Below are 25,017 nucleotides of genomic sequence, written 5' to 3'. Positions count from 1 at the left end.
AATGATAAACCGCAGCAATGTGGTGCGGGTTGCTGAAGAACACGTGAGCCGCAAACTCTATCACGGTGACCTCTCGTATCCTAGGGTGTGCTGTATGACACCACTCCTGAGGGTAATTTGCTCTGCTGTGGATATTACCTGTCTGACAGGACCTCCAGGGCCCACACACACACACACACACACACACACACACACACACACACACACACACACACACACACACACACACACTATCCCTGCATTTGTCAAGGATTGTCCTTCAAAGATCAGCTTCAATGTTCCTCTGTAATTCCTCCAGTCACTTCTTCTATTATCTATTTTATTGTTTGTGACCAACAGCAGCCAGGCTTCCTTTGTTGTCAATAAATAAATCATTCTTGTACTGTGTGTAAATTCATTGTTTGCTTACAATTATGGTTCAATTAATCCCACAATGCTCCATCAAATGACCCTGTGGAGGAATCTACTCTGATACTGAATGCTGTGGAGAAGGTGGGTGGCGTAATCAGACATGCCATGTTTAGTCACAACACTCAAACGCACCACGCCTCCATCAATCCAATTCACTCTCCTGCGTTTGAATTTCAGGGTTAAGGGTGAACACTAAACACAAACACGATTAATGCACAGCTCTTACTGTGAACGGTGGAGACAGAGTTGTCAGCAGATGTGCTGGAGGCTTCTTGGCTGGTGTCACCTTGGCCTGGATGTTGTAATGCAGGCACTAATCGAGTCAGTGGCACAACCTCCTTCTCCTGTTCAGACAAACCCTCCTCTGGAGTGTGGAGTCCACTGGCAGGAGCCCGGGGGGGAAAACTACCACTCCTATGTTCCATGATTGCATTGTCCATGCTGCCCTTATTTCCACTGGGTTTGGGGACACTTCCGCTGGATGCCTCTCCCCGTGTCTGGTTCTCTCCTGGTTTCTCCTCTGCCACTGAAAGTTCCTTCTCTGTCTCTGGCTCCACCTCAGTTCCAGTCCAGTACCTGAAGGGCCTCATCAGAGTGTTGACAAACTCCACCAACACGCTGTTGCTGGTCTGAGGCTGAGGAGTTGAAGACACCGTGGAGGATAATGTTGGGGTGTCCGATCCAAAGGCGGTGGGATCTTCTACCTCGCGGGCTGAACCTCCATTGCTTTCCGGGCCTTCAGGGTCATTGAGGCCCAAGTTGCTGCTGCTCACTGGGCTGTCTTGTTCCTCCTGATCAGAATCGCCGCTTCTAGAGGCGTTCGGTTTCTCATCCCAGTCGTCCACAGGCCTCAAATGTATGACTATGTGCTCCTCTGAGATTTCTGAGGAGTTGCTGTTGCCTGCCAAGGAGTGCGCTCCTGTTTTTTCCAAGTCAACCAGGCCGGTCCAAGAGGACGTCTTGGAAAAAGGAGCACTGGACTGGGACTCAGTGACAGAGGGAATGACATCTGCTGTTGGATCGTTGGTCTGATACGCAGTCAGTGCCTCTGCAGCCTGGACCCCCAATGGTTGGTGAGCTGCAACACACCAAGAACACAAACAACTGCCTTTTACCCAAAGCAACTACTGCACAGCTGCCTTTCACTTATACAGTATGCTCCGAATGCAGTACATCTGTAACTGCCACAGTATCAATACGAATGAGACTGAGAGAATGAAGATAATGGCATTTAAACAGGCAAACGTGGCTTTTTCTCATGCTACTGTATCAGACAGCATACTATGGACAAACCAAATATATTATTAAACAATACAGGTATATATTATCACGTATGTATCTGTAGCTATTTGAAGAACACGGTTTCTTTAAATGTTGATATAACTCTGCACACAGTTTTAGTGGCTCATTGAAGAGGTTCATCTATTAGCAGTTTGTTTTGACAGAGACACTGCTGCTCCGCTCCCTCGCTGCTCTTGTTTGCTTAAAATGATTGGGTTATGCAGATGTTGCGCTTCAATGGAAATATCACGAGCTGACATTGTGAAAGATGGAAATTACATTTATTCTTTTTTTTCATTCTCTGTGGAAATGTATTCTTCAGATATTGGTCCATGTCTATTATGATCAATGCTAGAAGGATGCACACAAATAGCAGCTAAAATATCTTCTCTAAATTTGTGAAATACACAATATTAGTTGTGTATAGCCAGTCCAATGTGAGATGGATCTAAGTTACCCCTGTCTCAGCTGGCACAAGATAAAAGGACAAGGTCAGACACAGAGTCACTGCAAATCCCAGCTGGACTTCTACATGCTCTATCTCCCTCCCTTTCAACCTTAGCCCCCCCCCTCCTTCTCTCCCTCTCCCTCTTTTTTCTTTTGAGCATAACTATACATATTCTACCAGCCTTCAATTGCATAAATCTCACACTGTCGCTTTGCAACAGCTTAATGTGTTACATAAACATTCAAATTAAAAATAAGAACAGAACGGAAACAAGGCCAGACCACTCTGCCGTTGCCATGGCAATTAGGTTCTCATCATCAAACCCGCAGTACCTTGGTAGCAATAGGCGTCGAACAGGGCTGTGGTGTCAGGGAAGCCAGTGCGGTCGGGGTTGTTGTAGACCGTCCGCACCCCGGGCTCATCTCCCCCGCAGTTCTTCCGAGGAACGTTGATCGGATATCGGACGCTGCCGTCAGCGAGCCAGCCGGGGTCACACTGGTCTAGGCCGGCTTGCCAGGCAAGGAAGAGCTGTCCCACAGTAGCCAGCTGAGCTCCCAGAGAGTGACAGTGGGTGGAGGCCGTGGCCAGGCTCAGCTTCTCTGGCACCGAGGAGTGAAAGACCTCACCTGGGTGGACAGAAAAGATAAGAGTGTATCATTTATGGCGCAGGACAAATAGCCTCAATGCATTTTTATCCTTCCACTATTCTGTGTTCATCTGTTTACAGTGTGTAGGAGAGAGTTGGTTATAGGATTTCTGTGTGTGTGTGTGTGTGTATGTGTGTGTGTGTGTGTGTGTGTGTGTGTGTGTGTGTGTGTGTGTGTGTGTGATAGGTATAGGCACGTATGATAGGTTGTCAGTATTTCCTTTTGCTTTCAAGGTAGTAACGTGTAGCCGTCCTCTATTTTTTGCTTTGTTGAAATACTAAGAGGTAGAAACTCTAAGCCGAGCGATTTAATGAAAAAGTTGCAAAGAATGCATTTATAAGATAAAAAATTAAGCTCCTAAGCTCCTTTAAAAGAAGCTATTTTTTAACTTAAAACTGCTGCAAAGAAGGATACGAGAAAGACATGAAGCAAATAAAAGACAGGAAGAAAAGGAGAAGCTGAAAGAAAGGTGGGACTGAGCATAAGAGAGAGAGAGAGAGTGAGGAGACTCTGCACAGGAAAGTCTGCAGAGCACAAATGAAATACGATTAGACGGCTCAGTATGTGATGAAAAACACATGAGCCCAGTTCTTTGGATGCTTTCCTGTGATTTATTGTATTATGATAAAGAGGTGAAAGGTAGAAAGGAAGAACATGCAAACAAAAGGAAAAAGCACAATGGGATAATGCAAGTTATATATTGGAAGAGAGGCTAGAAAAACACATTTAATTCAAGCTTTGACTACAAAAACAAACCAAACAAACCTCAATATATGTTAAGAATGCAATATTTACAAGATGTCTGCCACAGGTTTCATAATGAACATCAGAGTTTACTTGGTAAGCTTCTAGTATTTCTACAGAATAAAATTAGCTTAGCAATTATAGCATGATTGAAAACAATTATCTGCTGCTTGTTTCAATCAGGTTTTTAATTCCACCGAATAATATTGCAAGCAGCTGGAAATAAAGTCTCGAGGTGGTCATGCAATCTTCTCCACGCATCTTGTCTCGTCTATAAATACAGTAGCGTTAGCAAGTACCACTGTTGCAATTAACGACAGTTATGTCGGTCCCACCTCATAACGAGTGACCCACAAAGGAAGCCCTGCACTATATCTGATTGTGTTGTTAAAATACCTGCTGAGCTTGTGATTGTGCCACTGAATATGCAGGAGGTAAACAACGTATCGCAAACATCTAATTTCCAGTTAGTCGACGCTCACAGAATTGCTGATTGTGGATGGTGTGAGTAGAAAATTACAATTATATTGCTGCACCCATGGAAGTGAAACAAAGTTATTAGCACTAATGATATGAAAGGCACAGACGTAATGGTGGGCTCCTACTACAGCACATTCCTTCATGCTTTTTGTTTCTGACTCAGAAATACTGTAAGGGCTGAGGGCGTTTTCTCCACCTGTTGCATGGCGTGTCTTTGCCAACCCTGTCTGTGGCATTACAAATTAGAAAGTCAAGTTAAACAGGATAACACCACTGACCCACTTAGTCTGTGCCTGCAGGAGCTTGTATATTGACAGCTGGTCTATTGTCTTTCTCTCCCTCGCACTCCCACCACCTCAGCTCCCTCTCTTACGCTGCCCTCTTCCTTTCTGCACTAACAGAGTATTAAGTCCCGGTCACGGCGTTCCGCGGCTTCAGGGACCCGTGCATGACTAAACCCAAATTTATGGTCGAAGTTCCCGACTCCCACCTTGAAGATGCTTTGCAAAGCAGTAGACATCAAACAGCTCATCGGGGAACCTATTGCCGTAGCTACGCACTCCAGGTGAGTCTTCTTGATCACCATAGCAACCGGGTCGAGGCGCCTGGATGGGATACCTGCGGAGGAAAACCAACAGAAAGGGGACAAAGGCAGAAGGAGTTAAAGCAGGAGAGAGAGGGAGATTAATGTAGCCTGGCCAGAAAAAAGGCAGCCACAGTACAAATCTGGATCCCCAGGGAAGAGTCTGTGTTCAAACACATACATAATACAATGAAGCCTGAACTACAGTTTTATCATCTCCTGCCCCGAATACAATGAGCTTCAAGCATATCTTCCTCACAGACATCATCTAAATATATTTCCTGAGGAAGAGGAATAATAACAACACAAATACAAGTGGCTGGAGTGCGGTGAAGTGCATAATAATGCAATGCAATAATGCTAAAATTTTAGGCAGCGAGAAGAAGTCATTGCCATTCTAGAAGAAGCCGAACTTCCTTTGGTGACTTGGTGCAGTAGGCCTGAGAATAGGCCGAGCTACATATTCAAGCTCCGACAGAGCAATTATTCCACCAAAACGTCGATTCCAGCAGCACCAGCGCACAAACACACACCGAGATGATTAAAGGAACGAGCTGGAAGTGCAGGGATTTATGGAGCACGAGGAAGACACGTATGCAAAACACAATAGAGAAGAAATGAAGACGACACAGCGACCTACGCGCAACAACAAACACGCAGCACTGTTTTCATCACAGCTTAACAGGAGGACTAAGCCTTGTAGTGTCCCCGGCCGCAGCCTCCTTCCTGCTTGTTGGCTCACGCAGCCACGGCTGATGTCTGTATCTTTCCCACTGCATTAATTGGACACTTTCCCCCCGGCTGATGTGCGGTGGGAGCCTCCTGAATCTGGACCAATTAGACGGCTCCCGAGTGAAAACAACAGAAGCGCAGGGCGGAAGGGGAGAAGGGGAAACGGGGGAAGCGGCGCCGCAGGAAGGTGGCGGAGTCACTGTCAGGAAGACAACAGTCAGTCTGCCTGGCTCAGCGCTCTGAAATTGAAATGGAGATATGGAGCGGTGGGCTCTGACTGGCAACGCTGAGAAGGACTTAATGGAAGGTGGCAAGCTGAAACAAAAGCAGCCGCCCGACGGCTCAGAGGGGGCACATGTACTTAAAACAAGCAATTAGGCTCCATTATGTAGCACAGGTTAGAATACTCCCAGATCGACTCTCACGTCTACGTAATTCATTAAGGATTGTGTTTTCGACAGTTTTTGTGTATTACATTGGCTGGCTGTGTTTCATTTGTTGCCATGCCAACTCTAACAGAGGGCTACTTAGTCTTTTTCTCAATGGTTCCTTTCTTGTCTGTGCAGAATACTTGATGCTTTGGACTACAGCCATAATCAAATTAAAGACTCCATGATGACCATTAATCGAGTACGTCCTGATTCACACATATACACAGGACTCACCGAACAGTCTGGTCCGACAGCCAGCCGGCGTCGCAGTTGTCGTATCCGTCTGCGAACGTGGCCTGCAGCTGACCCGGCGTCGCGATCGCCGCCGAGTTCTCCGCGCACACGCGCCTGGCGTCGGCGAACGTCAGGGCGTAGCGGTCGTGTGGGGCCCGGTAGTGGAACACAACACCTGCGCAGAGAGACAAAATGTGTGGCCTCGGGTCGAGAGGAAGCATCGGAAACCGCCGGCCTGGATGATGGAAGTATTTAACAGCTGCAGCCTTGAAGTCTTAAGACACGAGCGCGTGCGTGGCTCCAGACGTAACACAGACCCCCTGCTGCTCTGCGCCCGCATTCGACGCAGGCTGCATTCCAGGAGACGCACATATTGTAGCGCCGTCACAAAAAGACACAAAAAAGTGACATTTATAAAGAAAAGAAGAAGAGCTGAGAGCCGAGTGCCACACAATTCCCCGAGTTGTGAAAGGAGCATATATTCCACTTAAATTGCGAATGGAATAGCTTCAAAAGTGTCCATCTAATGCTCCCTCACCTCCCACCTCGGCTGCCACTCACGCAGCCCCGCTTCCCAGAGGAGCGCCCGCTGACATGAAAGCCAGTGGGCGTCTGGCTACTAACGCGGCTCTTTTATCATCGCCGGCTTTGTCTGGGAAGGTGACAGAGATCCCAGCGAGATGGAGCCCCGCATGGCAATTTGAGCATTAGCGGCTACGGGTGCAGGAAGCAAACCGGGGCGCCTGCGTGTGTTTGCGTGTCCCACACCAACGCGCGCACACAAATTCTACCATCCCAGCAGGGCACGGAGCCATTCTTTAATCTTGGTCCTTTTCACATAGAAATGGGGAGATGCAGCCTTATCTGCTTCCCTTTTCGCTTCTCCTAATTTGTGAGTGTCTGTCCTTTCTCCTTTGAGGCTGCGGGATCTTGTCCAAACAGAGGCACTAATAAGTGTTTCCTTTCAGCATGGGGAACCCAGCCTCACTGCGCAGGAGCTTTAAATGGCCACTGTTTTTTACCCTGTGCATCTTGGCATATCCTCAGTCTCTGGAGAGCAGACCGTTGGGCGTCATCGCAGCTCTGCTGAGCAGCTGGAGTCCCTCGACTCTTGTCATCATTGCTTATAGAGGCAGGAAGTATATGAACCTTCTGGAATCGCCTAGTTAAGTTAACAACCTGTAACTGTAGCTTCATATTCAAAGCAGTGAATAATGGACAGAGTAGAGCCCCGTGTGTAGAATCGTACTGTATTTGATATGGAACTATTTGAGGATGTAGAGCGTTTATTGATTTGCGACCAAGAATGAGATTGTGGTTCCTCCTCCTCCGTTGAACCAGGTTTACAGCTACACTGTTCTATTTCCATCACACAACTCGTCCATGTAATGTTTTTGTTAGTACTTGGTTTGTCTTTTGTGCATGTTCGATTGTTTTTTCACTGCACCAGGCAAACTTGATTACACCAGTATAAAAGAAGGTGTTCAGACTAAACGGAGTATTTTTTGTGCTCATTTTGGACCAAAATAGCGTCTGCTACTCAGAGCCCGTCTTATCTCAAACTCTGGCAGGAGAATGCGCACAAGTAAAAAATGTTTTTGTTGACAGATAATGTGGCTCAGCTTTTCTCTTACTTTGATCCATTTTAACATTTGATTTATCAGTAGAGTCACAAATCTGTGCCTGCTTATTTTACAGACACCTATCCTTTCAGAGGAAGGATTCATTTCCTGTAACCTGATTCACTCTAACCAGTGCACACATATTCCAGTACCAATGCAGATCAGCTGCCTCTTAATCTTCTTTAGCATATTTATGGCAGCTTATTATTTTTAATGTGTTAACTTCCACTTCTTGACCTCAGCCTCTTGCCTCTTGCCCTGGTTTGCTTGCTGCATTTTCAAGGGATAAAAGGCTGATGTGATCGGCCACTATTGACTCCCCCACTGATATCTTTTGCATTTCTACTTGACACAAGTAGTTTTATGCACCTCTGCACTTAGCGCCTTAGTAAAGTACGTATCTGCCGCATTTCAGATTGTATTAAAAATCCCATCAGCTTTCAGCATGTTGCGACGATCTATTGTCCTCACACCAGCTAATGGTGGCCCGCCAAATATTTCCACAGACAAAGGCTGACACACACAGTCAGTGGCATCGTGCTCTAATTAGGGAGAATCAGCCGCTTGGTCGGTCAATATGTGCCAGTAGTAGCAGAAGATGGAGGCCAGCGTAGCACACAGGCAGCGGGGGAGAAATTAGGGAAGACAAGGCAAGTGAGGAAGGACGTGTCATCGCAGCTTAGACAGGCACAAAGCCGTCCGTGAGAGGAGCGCTGTGGATTAATATGATATTGATATAGCCGAGCGGTATCAATACCTGCTAATTAATACATTAAGCACTCCGTGGAATTAGTGTGAAGGCGGCTGTGGTCCACCATGTAGCGTGACTGCCAATTAAAGCTAAGCCCTGGAGATGGCTGCTCCTCGCCCGCTACATAATTGGTTTCTGTCTGATGGAGTGCTTTTCATTGCGTGGTAATCAACTGGCCACGAGTGGGAGGACACCCGAGCGCGGTGGCGGAGGTCGCGCTCGCGAGATGCACAACGCTCTTACTTAGAAAGTGCAGCAGACACAAATATTTACATCGGAACCAAGGGAATCTGGGTTTCTGTCAGTGACACACAATGTGAAAACGTTTGGCTGTGCTGCGTCTTGGTTTGATGGCAGCGACGTCATGGGTTTGTGTATCGTAGCTAATGCACTGTGCAACTCTCTCTGGTCATTATGATAATAGCTTGTTATTAAAAATAGCGGGCGACCCGGAAAGAATGTGACGTCTGAAATATCCTGACACGGTAGTTACTAGGTTCGACTCCAGTCAGCTACAGCCAGTTAGTTCAGTAATGCCACGATGCAGTAACTGATTGAGCGATTTAGTTAAACCACAGAAAGCCGTGCAATTTGGAAACACTGTGACTGCAGCAGACACTTCTGGGATGCTGTTATATTGGTTTCATTAGGCGTCCAGTGCATGAACAGCACTTGAGTGGCCCGGGTCAATGACGTTTAATGCTTTTTAGTTTCTCACTTGTCATCGCTCTACATGGACAGCAAACTGCTCTGGTGTAAATGGCTGTGTTAGCCTGACACTGTTGTTCATAGCCCTTTGAGAGAAATGAGCAGCTGTACAAATCTGAAGAGCCAAAGGTTCATTCAGAGACACAATCGTTTGTGTGTGGAATTATATAAATGATGTCAATTGTTTTGTTCCCACTTAGCAGCGGATGCTAATATAAAATTTGCTACAGTACATCACACTTTATTTTCAATCTTAATAATTGCGGCTAAGAGGTCACAGCTGTTTCTTTTCTTAGAAACCGTTTTTTTTTCTGCTGCAGAACAGAGGCCGTTTTTGGGATAAATGACGAATAAGCTACAGCAGCAGGAACATGTCTGCTTCAGGTGCCAGTGAAAGCCCCGCTTTGTTTGCTCGCAATTACCTGTGACCTCCAGAGGAACCGTGTCCTGCTCGTCATTGATTCCCACCACGACCTCGCAGCGGTACAGACCAGAATCACTGGAACGCAGGCCGGTCAGAGCCAGACTGGCGTTGTAGCGGTTCTCATTGTAAGCCGGCAGCATCACGCGGCCCTGGTACGCCTTCTTCACCTGAGAAGGGACGAGAGAAGAAGATGAGGATGAATGAGGAACACGGCTGACAGATGATCCTCGACGGCACCAGGAAATCCTCTCGTGTACCTTGACCACATTGTCCTTGGCCACTAAGATCGACTGTTCCTTCTGCAGACCGTCTGACCCTCTCTGGCCCCACACCTTGGTCCACTTGATCCTGGGGGGCTCGTGGGTCGCGCCGGCACTGGTGCGGAGGGTGAAGAGGCACGGGAGGAGGACGGTTTGGGAGATCTCCTCCTTAATGGTTTGATGGGTCACCTTCCGCATATTGACTACGGTGTCGGCTCTGGTTCCGCCTGAGGAGGGGGGACAGGAGAGCGTCAGTACCGCTCCCTTGTAAGTGAAGCCACATAGAAAGATACAGGACTTAATTGCTTCTAAAAGAACATGTGCATTTGCTCCATCAGATCCTCAAAATCGCCGTGAAAGACAAAGAACAGAGAGAGAGAAGAGAGTTGGAAAAACCATTAACAGAGGGAAAGCGAGGGAATATTCCGTATGTTAAATCTCGTATGATAGGATCCACCTAAACACTGATCCTGCAGCGAGTCTGTGCAAATGTTATTTTCACAAAAGCTAAATGACGGCATCATTTTAATAAATTCAGATTATGATGGATTTGGGAGCGCTCCGTATCAGCCATTCTGTTCAGCTTATTTTTCATTGTTGTCTTTTTGGTCAACTCGTGTAAAACACTTCACGTCATCAATTATTATTATTCTCTAATCCTGTGTCACCTTGCTTGAAAGGACACTTTATCATCTCTGTACATTATGAATCCGAGCATTCATTCTCTTCCATCTCTTTTCTAGCTCCGTTTTCAGTCACTCTCTTTGTTTTCTGTACTTTGTGTGGCTAGAACAGACAGTGTACAGTAGTGGAGAACATTAGCCCATTGGTTTCATCAGTGTCACCTTCGCTGCACTCCCCGGCTCCGTTCCCCTTTGATTTGATGCATGCTACAGCTCCACATCACAGGGCACCACCTCCTCTACAAGTCAACAGCAGCTGGGCAGAGCTGCCATCATTTTCTATAGCGCCGGCCTCCACCTTCCTCCTCCCTTCCCTCCCCCCTTTCCATAAGCATTTCAACTTAGCTTTTGCTCTTATCCACATTTTTTCAATCTAGAAATTTGATGTGTGTCTTATCTTCTGCGCTTGTTTAATTTTCAGGTTTGGTTCCGATTCACCGTTTGATCATTGGCCCAATATGTGACCGCTGCTGAATTTGTACGCGTGCGGCTGTTACCGGGAGTTCGCTCACACGCGTGTGTAATCGCCGCCGCTTTTCATTCTATACTAGACGGGTAATGTGCCTTTGAGCACACGGAAATAATAGATGCGTGAATAGCTGTCATTGCTCACTCCTGCAGCCGTTACTGCTGCTGCGCTTGCTCAAGCTAAGAGGCTGAGTGCCTCATCCCTGAAAGGCCCAGCATCAGTCCTCCCATCACATTTCCTCCTCCCTGCAGACACATAAACACGCATAAATACCCACTTCTCGCCGCGTCTCAGACAAGCACTACTTGTCTGACTCCCTCACCGGCTGATCCGCGTTCCACCGTGCGACAGGACCAAGCGGCATTTGTGCTCTAAAATGGCCCCTTGTTCTGCACTTGAGAGCAGCTGAATGCGTGGAGCCAGGTGACCTGTTGAACTACATGCAGGAGGCTTTCACAGGTTGGGCAAAACACTGAGGGTCACTAACGACGACTCCCCTCATCAGGGCAATAAATTATCCTGGAGGAATAGTTCAATTAAAGCGTACAGTATTATTTGTCTGTTAATGTAGATATGAAGTTAACCAGTTGATAGTGCTTTAAAAACAGTACACTAATTACCATATAATGTATTTGTATAGTTGTGCTTAGCTAGTTGTTAGCAAGCAGAACAATAAACGCATTCTCTTTGTCTTTGTGTCTGAGCAGATTTTTTTCCAGTGGTGTCTAAATTATTTCACTGGATCCAAATCACTCGTTTTATCAACAAAACACTCAAAACTGGAGATTAACACAAGGTTTTTGCCTTTTACATTACTGCTCGTCGCACGCTGGCCCCTCTGAGCGCGGTTCACAGTTCGCGCAGACAGCGCAGCTCCGTGATGGAGTGGGCGGAGAGGAAAATTGATTCCCTTTTTGAATTTGTTTTACTCCATAGCAGCAGTGGTGCACTTTTCCCTCACACTGACGGAAACACTGTGCAGACAATGAACTGGTGTGTGATTGTCGCACCAGGAAAATGAGCGCACAAAATGAAAATGGAGCCAACTAGACAGAAGGTGTCATTGTGAATGATTTGATATGTGACACGAGTCCAGGAAGACACATGTTGAAAAAAGACAAAGGCTGGTGTGTGTGTGTGTGTGTGTGTGTGTGTGTGTGTGTGTGTGTGTTTGTGTGTGTGTGTGTGTGTGTGTGTGTGTGTGTGTCTGTGTGTGTGTGTGTGTGTGTCACCTTGCCATGTGTGCGGCCTCATAGGAGCTAAACTGTCACACGTAAAAGTCCGACAACACATCTCTGGGAAGAGGCTATTGGATTGCACTCCCCGCTGTCAGTGTCTTTGCTTTATCCTCCTCGAGGATGTGGCGCTCATCTTTGTTTACCCCCACCCCACCCCCACCTCGCCAAGACACACAAGCACACACACGCAGGCAGTTGTGTGATCCCTGAAGACAATCACACGGCGGCTTCTCGACCACCTTGCCGGGAGCACGCTAACAAAAAAAAAAAAAAAGGGCAAGTTTGTTCCTCAGCTAAAAGGCATCAATAGTGTTTAATGTGCGTGCCAGTTCTCTTGCCAGGTTCCACCTGGATGAGCACCATTTGGGTAACATTACACTGCTTAGGTTGCCAATAGCAAGACAGTGCTGCAAATAAAGCCAAGCGAGCTTTTCCATCGCGGTGTCATTCAGACGCTCCCTCGCGCTTTCACTTTTTCTGTCCACTTTGTTTGAACGGAGCTAATCTGTTTTTCCCCTGGTTGATTCTGGATTTGCACAACCAAATCGAACCGAATCAGCTTCTTAAAAAGTCAAAATTACATTGTAAAGGAGAGCAGGTGAAAGGAAAAAAAGCTGAACATTAGCCTCTTCTGTTATGGTAATGAATGTAAACGAGCCCGGGGCCCCAAATGCTATCGTTGTATCAAATCTGCATTTAGATGGAAATGTTAACATGAGCATAACCCCCACCAGACTGCCTTTTGTTGGCATGTCTGTCTATATTTCACATAGCGCCCCTTCACCCTGTCTCTAAACAAGGATCCACTGGCTTTCGGGTGATAACAAGGGAGGAAATACTGAGTGAATATCAATAATAAGCAAAGGAGAAGCGCAGAACATGAGCAGGAACGCACTGCGTTGGAAAGCTCAAGGCAGCAAAGTGGACACTGTTAAATAATCAATCTTTCTCCGACCTTGTCCGGGTTTGTGTCTTTGTTACAAAGACCCGGGTGTGAAGGGAAGCTCCACATCCAACACCTCGCACATAGGGCTCAGGTTCCCTTATTTTCTTTCTGCTGGGGCACAGCGGCATCTATTTGATCATCGCCGTTGGCCCATCTGTCTTCGCCTCAGAGGCGCTCTGCAATTGTTAAGCGCAGCCAGAGAGCCTTTATGTGGCTGGCATAGAGCTGCACAAAGACACAGGGCGGCTGATAATGGCATTTTCACTGTAATAGGAACACAATTGCAAACATCATTTCTCGTTCTCTGCCTTTCTGTCTTATTCCTGCACTTTGGTTCCTTTCTCAGGGGCGGCAGTAGCTTCCCCAACAATGGAGATCCCTTTGTCTTGGCTTCGCCCGCATCAAACGAGTCGGCCTGCCAGTCAAGAGCCACGGGGACTGATTGAGCGCATCCACCGCTGCTGCCTGCATGTCAGCTGATTATTTGTTTGTGTAAGCGTGTGTTTTTGCACAGAAGAGTGTGTCGGTCATAAATCAAGAGAGACGCGCTGTCTGACAGAGCGCGGCTACCAGGAGCTGATCACTGTGTTAGGAAATGACAGCTGATCCACGGCAAGCAGACGAGAGCAGGCCCAGGTCAAACTCGGCCCGTGTGTCCGCGGGTGCATTTAATGTGGAGCCGATGAATGTGGTTTTATGAATGATGGCAGTGAAGGGAACCCAAAGGCTGCAAGTCCATAATTATACAAAAATACCTATAACATATTATCCATAAAATATTTCTAGCCTGAGAATATTATGGATGCACAAATACAGTATATAGGAAGTACTGTATGTTAATGCATCTACATGTACTAAAATACACTGGTTTTACTACTGTATGTAAGTAGTTAATCCTAAAACACAAGCCGCAGTTCAAATTAAAACAGTTGGAAAACTATAAACGCCTCATACAGTAAACTATGACAAACAAAACAGAAAGGGAAACTTTTCAGAACGCGTGCAAGGAACTCCAATTGTTCTTATCTTCTAATATGAATAAAACATCTCAAGGACAGCGGCGACAAGTGCGGCTTTGTTTTGGTGCGAGCGGCCGGTCTGACAAAGCGTCTCGCTCTCTTCATCGTTCTGCAGTGGGCTGTGGAGAAACGCATCCTTTTAACGAGACCTTGGCCGACGCACAAAGGCAAAGGGAGAAAACGCGTGGAAAGAATGGCGGCTCCTCTTAAACACCCTGCTGCCCAGCGCCGTCCAAACCCCCGAACCAGAGCCAGACAGGAGCCCCGCAGCTGGAGCAAGGCAGCAGGTCCTGTATGTAAACAAAAAGCCAGCCCTCCACGGCGTGAGGCCTCTCGGCGCTGAACTGGGCCGCGTGCGTGTCTGCACGCACTCTTGGCGCCTGCAGAGGCACGGCGTGTCTGCCAGGCCGACATCACGCGGGCTCTGGAAATGAGCTTCCCATGCTGACGTCCTCTGGCATGAGAACTTGTCCCCACAAACATGGCCCCATCCCCCGCCTGACGCAGCATCACGCGCCTCTGTCCCTCCTCTCATCTCTCAAACAGTGCAGCTCATTCTCTCCCTGCGTGGTTTCCCTTCACTCTAACTGCTCCATGCTCTGATCTCCCTCTTGGTGACAAATGCTCTAAATCTGATCAAACCAAAGGACAAATTAATATCACTGCAATGGAAAAACGTACATACATGTATTTCACATTTGTTCTTAGAGGGTTTTGGGATCTATTTTCAGCAGGATGATGGTTTACTATAACCTGCATTACTGTACAAAGCGTGTGTCTACTGTGCGATAGATGACACAGTTTGGACAGATTACAGGTTCCTCCGTAGTGCTACAAACACCGTCTGTGTCTCTGTGACTGCACTTACTCGGTTCCACGATAGCTGTGATACAGTAGCGTGGTGACGTTTCACTTCCTCCAGTGCCAACACTTTTTCCTACAGTAGGTACACATGTTTTACGTAATGGCAGTGTTCTCTTTTTTAGTTTGAATGCCAGACCTCAAAGTCGCCATCCTGCCTCCACACTCTCATTTACAGGCATATATGTGTTCCCCAATGACTCTAATCATCCCTCAAGCACTTTGACTTACTGTAGACTGCTTCCTCACGTCTCCTCCTCCTCCTCCTCCCGAGGTGACAAATAATAACCATCTACCATCCCTCTCCCTGTCTCAGCTGAATCCTACCAGGCCATGTCAGGCTTCACAGGAACCTCCCAGTGGCTGCTGTCACAACTAATTCTGCACCTCCTGAAGCATTGTGATACATTTATCTTGTGTGGCACACAGGCAACATTTTAAATTCACAAACACAGGCTCTATTGCTGCTACAGAAACACAGCCGGCTCACACAATTATCAACACGTACACACTCATGCAAACAGTTCGCCCCTAATCTGTCCCCCTCCCTCGCACCCCCTTTTCCTTCCAATCTCTAAGCTGTCAAGTGTCACAGGGTGAGCTCCAGCGCCAGCCCTCCCTCTAGTCCTCTACCTCCTACTGACTATTTTCAGAGCCACTCAGCTGAAAAAAGAAAAAAGCACAAAATGCATGAAGGGAGAAAAAGAAAGCAAAAAAGAAGAGGCTCTGCCCTCACAAACAAAACTCCCTCCAAAGCACAGGCTTTTAACATTTGCATGACGTTTACACTCTGGAAAGCAAAGGGTGTGTGAGGTGCGCAGGCTGTGGGGGGGGGGGGGGGGGGGGGTGCGAGCCCTCACTCTTTAAACTACCGGCCTCAGGGCTTACACACACACACACACACACACACACACACACACACAGGAGACAGGGGTGTTGGCTGCATTTTCATCATCTCACTGCTGTGAATCTGGTGCCAGGTGTCGACTTCCTTCACTGTACCTCTGCAAAAGGCAGAAACAATACGATGCCCAGAGGAAGGATGGTTGAGGGGGGGGGTGCAATGAGTGGGTGTGTGCACACAGCAGATGAGCTTGGGCAGTATAGACCGGATCAGCAGGGCCTCGTGTTCTTCAGAATAGACAAATGGAGAAACAAACCAGCTAAGACGCTTCACATGAGGCAGTGACGTTTTCTGTGAACTTCGCTGGGCGCTCGTCACCGTCTCTCTCAGGGGCTTCAAAAGAATGTGAAGCAGCTACGCAAACAAGTTCAAAGACTCATCCCAGACACTGGGTAACTTGCTGACATATAATGAGAGGATTAAGATCCTAAACTCCAGCTCCTCAGACGTATCAAAGCAAATTTAATGAATTTGGTAAATATCTCACAAATGGCTGAGAGCTTTGAAGATCTTGTTTTTATTTGCATGTGATGTGCAAATGTTAGCGCCCTCGTATTTCATATATATGAATAGATGTCTGGCAATGTTTTTTCAATAAATCGCTGTCATTATTTATTCAACAAACTTTGTCTGGGTCATTAGAGAACATTAGCTTTTACATTTTCTTTAACATTTTGTTCTTCAGCTCACTGTCCTGTTGCATGATTTAGTTCTGACAGATGATTTTCGCCTGCAGAAAACTCATGACTGGCTCAATAAAAGACAAGGTGTCAGCTCAGCTTGTACTGTGAAATCAAAGCTGCAGCTCTGAGCTTATTTTGTATTGCTGCGAGTGTTGCATGATCGGACCTCAGGGTGAATACGCTGGGATGTCCACAGCTCGGCAACTGTCTTAAATGTTTTCCGCCAGTGAACGATCTCCATCAGGGAAGTGTTAAGCTCCAAATAGTTTGAAGGTTGACGTGGAGCAACAATTATTCTTTTGACAGCGATGATCATGTCTTTCCTTCCTTCTTGGCATTGAACATAAAGTCCAGTGCATCTCCAGGTGAGAAGAACCAGTAATGGTTAAAAGCTTTACCCAAAATCCAGAGCTTTCGTTACTGTATTGCACAGGGATTTGTGAGAGGTTGGATTCAGCTGATGGTCTAGATTTATGGAGTGTAAACACTGTAGGTGCGCTGATGGGGACTGCCTACAGTTTAATGAGGACTTACCATAGCCTGCAGCCTGAAGCAGAAGGAGGGCCAGCAGGGGCTGCAGTCCACACGCAGCCAGTCGGCTCTGCATCCTGCTGCACCTGGAGACAGAGATGAAGAGACGGAGGGAGTGTGAGTACACAAAGGGAAGGGAAACCAACACATTGCCCTTGCGAGAATCATCTAATACACAGCGTGCGCCTGCATGAGTCGGCTGGTTGAAGTTTCGCTTTGTGGGATTTTCGTGGCCTTTTCTCAGCGAGGGTCTAAAGATAAAGTGCAGCCAGCCCATTCTTTATTTGTGTTTTGCTTTTTTATAATGCTGGGGTGAGGAAGCCCTGTGCGGCCATCATTAATGGCTTTTAAGGGCTAAACAGCTAAACTTGACTTAATGTGGCCGTTTCATCTTCTTCAAGTACAAGAGCGAATTAGTATTATCTTCTCACTTCACAGATAAGTGCTGCCCCTGATGAAGGGCTCAATCCGACTGTTTACCACTTTGGTCCCTTTATTCACGTTGGCCGGGTGGTTAAACCTATCCCAGCATGCACTGGGGAGGAGGCAGAAGAAGAACCCGGCCGACTGGCAGCGTTCCCAGGGTGATTAGACGCAGATGCTCCGTTTAAACTCCCACCCTCCATGACCACCTGGCTTTAAACCCCACCTAACAGTGAAGCTCTCTCATAAATACTCCTCCTTAAAGTGAATCGTTGTAAAAGTTTGGGTAACTGAGCCGTTATGTACTGTATATAGGACAAAGAGTCTGGAGCTCCCTCAGTCCTCAGTGTATCTAGTAAATAAAACCATCTTTGTCAATATGCGGTGTGGCATTAATAGAATAGTATCCCAGCTGTGCGCGGGCAAACATTGCACAACAGGGAAAGATACTGATGCATTTCAACAACAGAAACAGATAAGGCAGCTAGAGCCAAATCTAACACGACGGACCTGTGGGTCTCCCTCGTTGCACGACGCGTGCTGAAAAATATCAAAGCAGCATCGATGCTGTCACGTTAAACAATGAAGTATATCTATTCGTGAGCCAGGTTGACAGCAGCTGTCTATGGCGTGTCTGGGTTGGTTTATTTGGACAGAGGGATTTAGTGTGTGGTAAGGAACCCGGGGAATATTGTCTTACACAAACACAGACTTGGCTTTTTCTTTCACAGGGAAAGTGACTTGTTTTGATGTGGAGCATCTACTGTAGCTCATCTGTGTGCACAGTTTTGGAAATTAGTTTCCCTACACCAAATCTCTTTACAACTGTACAGGTTCTTCCCAACATAGCTGTCTCAGAGCCAAGAGCAAGCAAAAAAAGACCCACTGGAATATATTTCCTTATATCTGCATTGAGTATTTCCACTGCTGGATTTTATTTTTCTACTGTATATCTGTGTATCTGTATATCAGCTGATATACACATATTAGTCCATTGTTCATGGACTTCAGCTCAGCCGTCAATACAATCACCCCTAGAACTCCACCATAAACTGACCCAGCTCACTGTCCCTGATCCCACATGTCAGTGGATCAGGAGCTTCCTGACTGACAGGAGGCGGCAGGTGAGGCTGAGCAGCATCACATCTGGCACTATCAGCACCGGCGCACCACAGGGATGTGTCCTCTCCCCACTGCTCTTCTCCCTCTGTACTAATGAGGTTCCTAGGGTCCACAATCTCACAGGACCTGAAGTGCCCCCCCACACAGACAGTCTGCAAAAGGGTCCAGCAGAGGTTGTACTTCCTGAGCTGTCTCAGGAAGCTGCTGACCATGTTCTACAGCTGAACTCACCACAATGAAAGTACAGTATGTGACAGAGTGTGCTGTACATTATGTAAGTAATTGTAATTAAACACGTAAATTAATAATGTTTCATGCCACATGATGGAGTATGAAAAAAACGGAGTCAGACCGTATCCAATTCCTTGTTTGTCCTGTGCAAACTTGGCCTAAAAAACTGATTCTGATTAAAAAAAAAACAAGAATGGAGACTGGTGTTGTCTGAGAAACTCTGACTGTAACTAATGAATGTGAAATCCTGCAGAGAGTGTGAGCAGGACAGGAGGTAAGGGTGGGATGTGTGTGTGTGTGTGTGTGTGTGTGTGTGTGTGTGTGTGTGTGTGTGTGTGTGTGTGTGTGTGTGTGTGTGTGTGTGTGTGTGTGTGTGGTGGTTGTGGTTGGGTTGGACACAGATAGCCAGTGTCAGTTAAAGCTCTGTGTGATTCTCAAAGGTGCAGCCAAGGAGAAACGCTGACCTTTTACCAAATACCCGCCGTGCCTGACTGAATGAAGCGGAGGCGTAGATTCACAGTATTAAAGTCACATAACGTGACAAATCACAGGCAGCTATTCTCCTATATGTCTCATTTCACTGTGTCTACTGAGGTATTAACTCTTGCACAACAGCCTCCCTAACTCTTGCTGTGTAACAGACCATTTTGCAGCTTCAGGGATCCTTTCGTACAATAAAAAGATGGTCATTTTATAGCATTTCACAACCCTGGACAGAGATTGTTCAACTTTACCGCATGTAAGTAAATATATGAAAGCTACACTGGTTGGAGTCCTTTTAAGCTTCACATGCCTTAAAACATCTAACACTGTGGCTAGAATTACGGTAGTTATCACACCATCCACTAAAGAGTAATAAAGTTATGTCTCCAAACACTGACCAGGTTTAACAATATGCGGTAGAGTGAAGGTTGAAGGTGTATTCATTCCACATGACTGTGGCCACTTGATTGATTATTGTGTTTCTGTGAGTGCTTATCGGTGGGTGGCTCCTGGTATAAAAGTAAAATGATAATAATGCGCAGAGAAATGCCTTGTTTTCTTCAAAAGAAATTCAAGCAAACGTCTCTGCAGAATGTTTTTCTACTGATTGCTGACTTCTTTGTAGGTAGGAAAACAATAATCAGTAATAAAAAGGGTGTTTATTCGAAGCATACTGTATACTACTTTTCTAATTACACAAGAATACTAAATTAGTAAAACATTGTAGCCTGCGACTACAGTACAGGAGGTGTTGCTTTGTGGAAGGACAGAGGGGAATAAACATGGCTATTTGAAAACTCTGGCAAATACATAATTCACACTGTCACTTTCAAAGGGGCCAGAGCTAATTAGTCGGGAGACGCAGAACAGATTTTTATCACACTAGGAAATAAGTGTGGCTAAGTAAGAATGCAGACAAATGACAGGCTAGTGTTAAAGCGCTGCTTTTGTAAAGCTCCATATAACAAATTCAAAGGTGCTGACGCAAACGACGCGAACCTGCTGGAAGTGGAGCGCGACTGCTGCTGTGGGGCTGTTGTTGGTGGACGCGCAGGCCGCAGGATTGCCATAAGAAAACAACAACATTTTGCTCGGTGTGAAATTGAAAGCAACAGATGTTGCGGCCGAAGCCGCGTTTTCCCTCGCGTTCAGTGAGTCGTTCCTCTTCTGCCTCCAGGTCATCGATAGCGGCTACTTACGCGTGCTATCGTGTCAGAACTATGTTTACTAAGACCACGCTATTATGTCCCTGCCTTTCATTTTCTCCACTCATCGCCTCTCTAAAACACTTTGCTATTGATTGCTCCTTCTCATTGCTCTTCTTCGCACCGTCCCAAATGGGATATTTTTCAAAGGTCTACACTGAATTAAATGTGCAGTACACACATATAGTATTAACCTGTTTGCTTCCTACAGTCGTACTGCAGAAGTGCTGCTGTCAGTTCGATGGCCTTCCTGCCTCAACTGAAAGGTTCTGGTGGCTCTGTAACCCCACAACAGGACTTGTGCTGTTAGGAGAATTATAGGACCCAGATGTGTGTGCGTGTCAAACATGTGTTTGTTCAAACATTATTTAAGAACTTTAAGAATAAACACACACACACACACACACACACATTGTTTTTTTAAACGCACATCCGTGGTGTGTACTGGGACTGCAGTGGTGTGCGTGCCGTGTCAGTTTTCCTGAACTTGGTGCATTGCGCTGCTTCATAAACCAACTCGCTGGCTGATCCCCTGCTGGAAGTCAGCGTGAGCTCCCCTGCTGTGTTCGTAATACCAACCGGAAAAACCCGGCCCGGTCTCAACATGCCACTCGATGCGCCGCTCCCCGCGCCGCCTGTCACGGACGCTGTGGACGGGACAGACGCACAGACGGGCCTCTTCTTTGCAGCGCTAACCTCGGCCTTTGGTGGGAAAAGTCCCACCCATCTGTCATCCCGCCTCGTCTCCTCCTCCTCTCACCTTCTCCCTTGCTCCAGTCTATACCCAGATAAATTTAGCTGCCAATCTGTCTGCCACCAGCTGTATCCATGACTCACGCGCTTTTTTGTTCTTTTCTTTGCTTCTCACAAATTGTCCTGTCACTCTCCCCTCACCGTGGTGCATTATTAAGTGGGCTCACTAATCACTCAGGCTGCCTGTCTGTCACTCCATCACAGCGCTACTGTTCTTGCAGAGCACACACAGTGCAGTCCTGCGTTACACGCAGTGGTTCTGCCTTCACACAGGATGTTAGTGCCACTTGACCAAGGTTTTAGCCGGCAGGTCACACTGTGTCATGCTACACATCGTCTGCGCAAATGTGGACAGTTTTGCTTTTGCGTCGGCTTTAAAGCATGTAGATTCCTTTTCCACCACAAAACTGCAGGAGACCTCTGATCAATGAAAAGCGTCCTACGATCCACTGAAGGAATCGCTGTGCAGAGCACAATTCACGCGAGTCACTGATAATCCACTTAACTAGTCCAGCAGAGAGAGTGGCAGGTGATGAGAGGCGGAGGTCATGTAAACAGGCAAAGTGCACCAAAAGACACGCGGCCGCAGAAAAGCTGGAGCTTCTCTCTGCCTCAGTCAAATGCCAAGCCTGAGTGAATGAGGGAAGAGCATGAATCTTAATGCAGCTATAAATTTCCCCTGATGTTTCGCTTGGTCTGATGTTGGTAGTGTATGTAGGGAATGGGAGCGGGTAGAATATAGCAGAGCACTGAGACACTGAGGCCTCCATACGGACAAAGACACATCAGGTAAGTTAGAGATAGCTTTTGTCTGGCTCTCACACACACACACACACACACACACACACACACACACACACACACACACACACACACACACACACACACACACACACACACAAACACACACACACACACACACACGCGGTTGAGCTCTCATGCACGCACATAATATAAACCTATTGTTGCTCAACATCTTTGTCCACCTCAGCTGAAGACGCTTCCTTACTCTACATTATATGTCTATGTATAATAGTGTTGTTGTATTATTTTCCTATACTCGACTTTTTCTTTGTCTAATTATGATTAATGCCTTTTATTTTCTGTAAACCAGTTTGTAATTGCCATTGTGAAAGGTGCCATTAGGGTGCAAATTATTATTAATAAGCTCTGCTGTAAGTAAACAAGGAGCTTCTTCTGCTCACGTGAAAAGGTGTAGTTAATCAAAAGAGGGACAGAGTGATGAAAGCTAGGAAGGAAGGAAGGAAGGAAGGAAGGAAGGAAGGAAGGAAGGAAGGAAGGAAGGAAGGAAGGAAGGAAGGAAGGAAGGAAGTTAGGAAGGAAGGAAGGAAGAGGTAGTGAAAGCAAAGATGAGACTGTGCGTGTATTATCTTTATCAGTATGGAGGTGGAAAGTGCAGTCAATTACAGTGTCTTCACAGCCTGCATGCACTGTATCCAAACACACAAACAGAGCATTGGATGATCTTATAGAGTGTTTGGAAGAGAATTTGTATTTAGATGGTTTTCTGCTACAATTTGCACATCTTCACTAGATAAAAAGACAGAGATGCTGTGTCCTACACAACACTGATCAGGCACCATTACGCAGAATACAGGTGACACCGCTGAGTGGCCTGATGCTGGAGGCTGCAGCGCTGCCAGCAATACTACTACGAGAGAAACCCATTACTTACAGCTGAAAACCACCCAGATCTCCGTTATTCATACAGTGCAGCGGCTCACCAGCCAAGAGCCAACACAGCATGGCAAAAAGTGATCTGGAGGAGGACTATCACCCATTCCCCTCCACGAAGCACATTACTCGCTCGCTGTGGCCAGGAAAGACAAATTTACCCAGTACCTGTGAATAAAAAACAGCAACGTGAGAGACAGGGAGAAAAAGTACAAGATACTGACGGAGGACCGAAAGCAGAAAGAGCAAAGTAAAGGGATTGAGAGGAGGGGACAGATGGAGAGAGAGAATCTCCTGGAAAATGAGGTGACAGAAAGCTTTTTAAGTGCAGGAAGGGTGGCAAGGCAATTTTCAAATGTCTGAGGCTTCTCATTTGCTGGGCTGCAAAGCCACTTTATATGGTGGCAAATGTTAAACTTGTTCTGGGCACATCAAGGTCCCCTTGGCTGCCCGCTCCTCTTCGCTTGGAATATAAATGTGGTACAAGGAAAAAATAGTTTCAACAACTTGTACACAAGAGTTTAAAAGGACACAAAAGACCATCTTAGTCTACACATTAGTTTTTTGGGGGTGTGAATAAAAGGAGGATCTTGTAGGATGCTCTGTGCTCTTCTCTGCTTTTTTTGTTTAAAAGTAAGAAAAAAGTAAAAGATTTCTTACTACTAAAAAACAGCATTATTTTATTATTACCTAATAAGGGCCAAACATTAAAACTAAACAATGTGAATAAAGTCAAGTAACTTTATTTCATCACTTTTAGTTCCAGAAGGTCATTTTGGCATCCATGAGCAGCGACCACTTGAAACCTTCCACCAGCCCCACATAATGTAGCAACACCACATAGTCAGACTGTGCATACACGTCCAGCCATTAAAGGGTTTTTATCTGTTTAGAGCAGAATGTGATACTTTTTACTTCCTTTCTGCTCACCTGTCAAACTGTTTTCTCTACTCTACATGGCTTCTTTCCTGTTCTGTTCCTCTCTAACCTGTTTGTCTTCCTGCGTTACTGTTCAGCTCTTTGTTTTCGTGTCTTGCCAGAATCCAGGGATGTATGAGATACAGTAAATACTGCACTTGCTGTTGACTGCAGAGAATCCAGTCAGAGTCATGCTGGTCCGTAGTTAGTCACTATTATCACCCTGGACTAGATGCTTCTATCAAATGAAGGTACTGGTGGTGGTGTCTTACAGAGTGAGGGTGTTAGATTATTTGCTTTGATTAGACATATTCTCAACAAGATCAAGAATTAGGATCTTGACAATCCAGGCTGGAATAATAGCTTTGACCCTTAGCACATACAGGATGATTCATGATGCACCATGGACCCAGCGCAGAAAGGCAACATCCATCACAGCCATGTCTGCTGTGTATGTCACACAGCCATCTAATAGGAATATATCACTCTCCAGCTAAAAACAGCGAGCACCCCTTCCCTGCCGCGGTCCCTCCCGTTCTCCTTCCTCCCCCCTCATCAGGCCACACAGCCACACTGGGGGACCAGTCTAATTAACGGAGGGATGAGAGCTGCCTGTCGTTTGCACAACTCATCTAATGGTCTCCTGCATTGGTCCTAAGGATGCTGAGAAGGAGCCATGATGGGGGAGGGAGGGAGTGCATTGATAAAGAAGGATAGAGCTGGGTAGTAAGGAAAATGCATACTCAAGTACCCCTATATACCACCCAATACAGTAAGTGCTGAATTTATAGGAGGATTTTGTCCAGTATCTCAGCATTACAAGTTCCACTTTTATATTGCTCATTAAATCATCTCACAACTAGAACACACGCTGGGAAGCATATGTGTGTGTGGCCTCTGTCCCTGACAGTGACACGCACACACAACGTGAACAAAAGCTCGGTAGTGAAGGTAATCTGCAGCTTTTTGATGGGCACTTAAATCGGTCTGCATCTCATCAGAATCCCAGCGTCACTGACTGCCAGACACAGGCGTCCATGTGGGGCACCTGCAGGACACACACACACACACACACACACACACACACACACACACAC

General features: G+C 46.4%; 1 protein-coding gene across 4 annotated transcripts in view; it reads right to left on the bottom strand.

Moving 5' to 3' along the window:
• Positions 1 to 25,017, bottom strand: part of ncanb (neurocan b) — a 120,991-nt gene that overhangs the window by 56,226 nt on the left and 39,748 nt on the right. For all 4 annotated transcript variants that reach the window (XM_041070278.2, XM_029148162.3, XM_029148163.3 and 1 more), the window contains 7 exons: positions 17,094 to 17,176; positions 9,754 to 9,983; positions 9,495 to 9,663; positions 5,992 to 6,166; positions 4,502 to 4,629; positions 2,473 to 2,766; positions 638 to 1,489 (listed from right to left, as the gene is read on the bottom strand). In XM_041070278.2, coding sequence (XP_040926212.1) covers positions 638 to 1,489; positions 2,473 to 2,766; positions 4,502 to 4,629; positions 5,992 to 6,166; positions 9,495 to 9,663; positions 9,754 to 9,983; positions 17,094 to 17,166 — 1,921 coding nt within the window. In that variant the 5' untranslated portion in view covers positions 17,167 to 17,176. The remainder of the gene's footprint in view (positions 1 to 637; positions 1,490 to 2,472; positions 2,767 to 4,501; positions 4,630 to 5,991; positions 6,167 to 9,494; positions 9,664 to 9,753; positions 9,984 to 17,093; positions 17,177 to 25,017) is intronic.

Source organism: Betta splendens, chromosome 4 (assembly GCF_900634795.4).
Source record: "Betta splendens chromosome 4, fBetSpl5.4, whole genome shotgun sequence".
NCBI classification, from domain to species: domain Eukaryota; kingdom Metazoa; phylum Chordata; class Actinopteri; order Anabantiformes; family Osphronemidae; genus Betta; species Betta splendens.
Note: the sequence above shows the minus strand (reverse complement) of the source record. Positions and strands in the feature narration are given on the sequence as shown.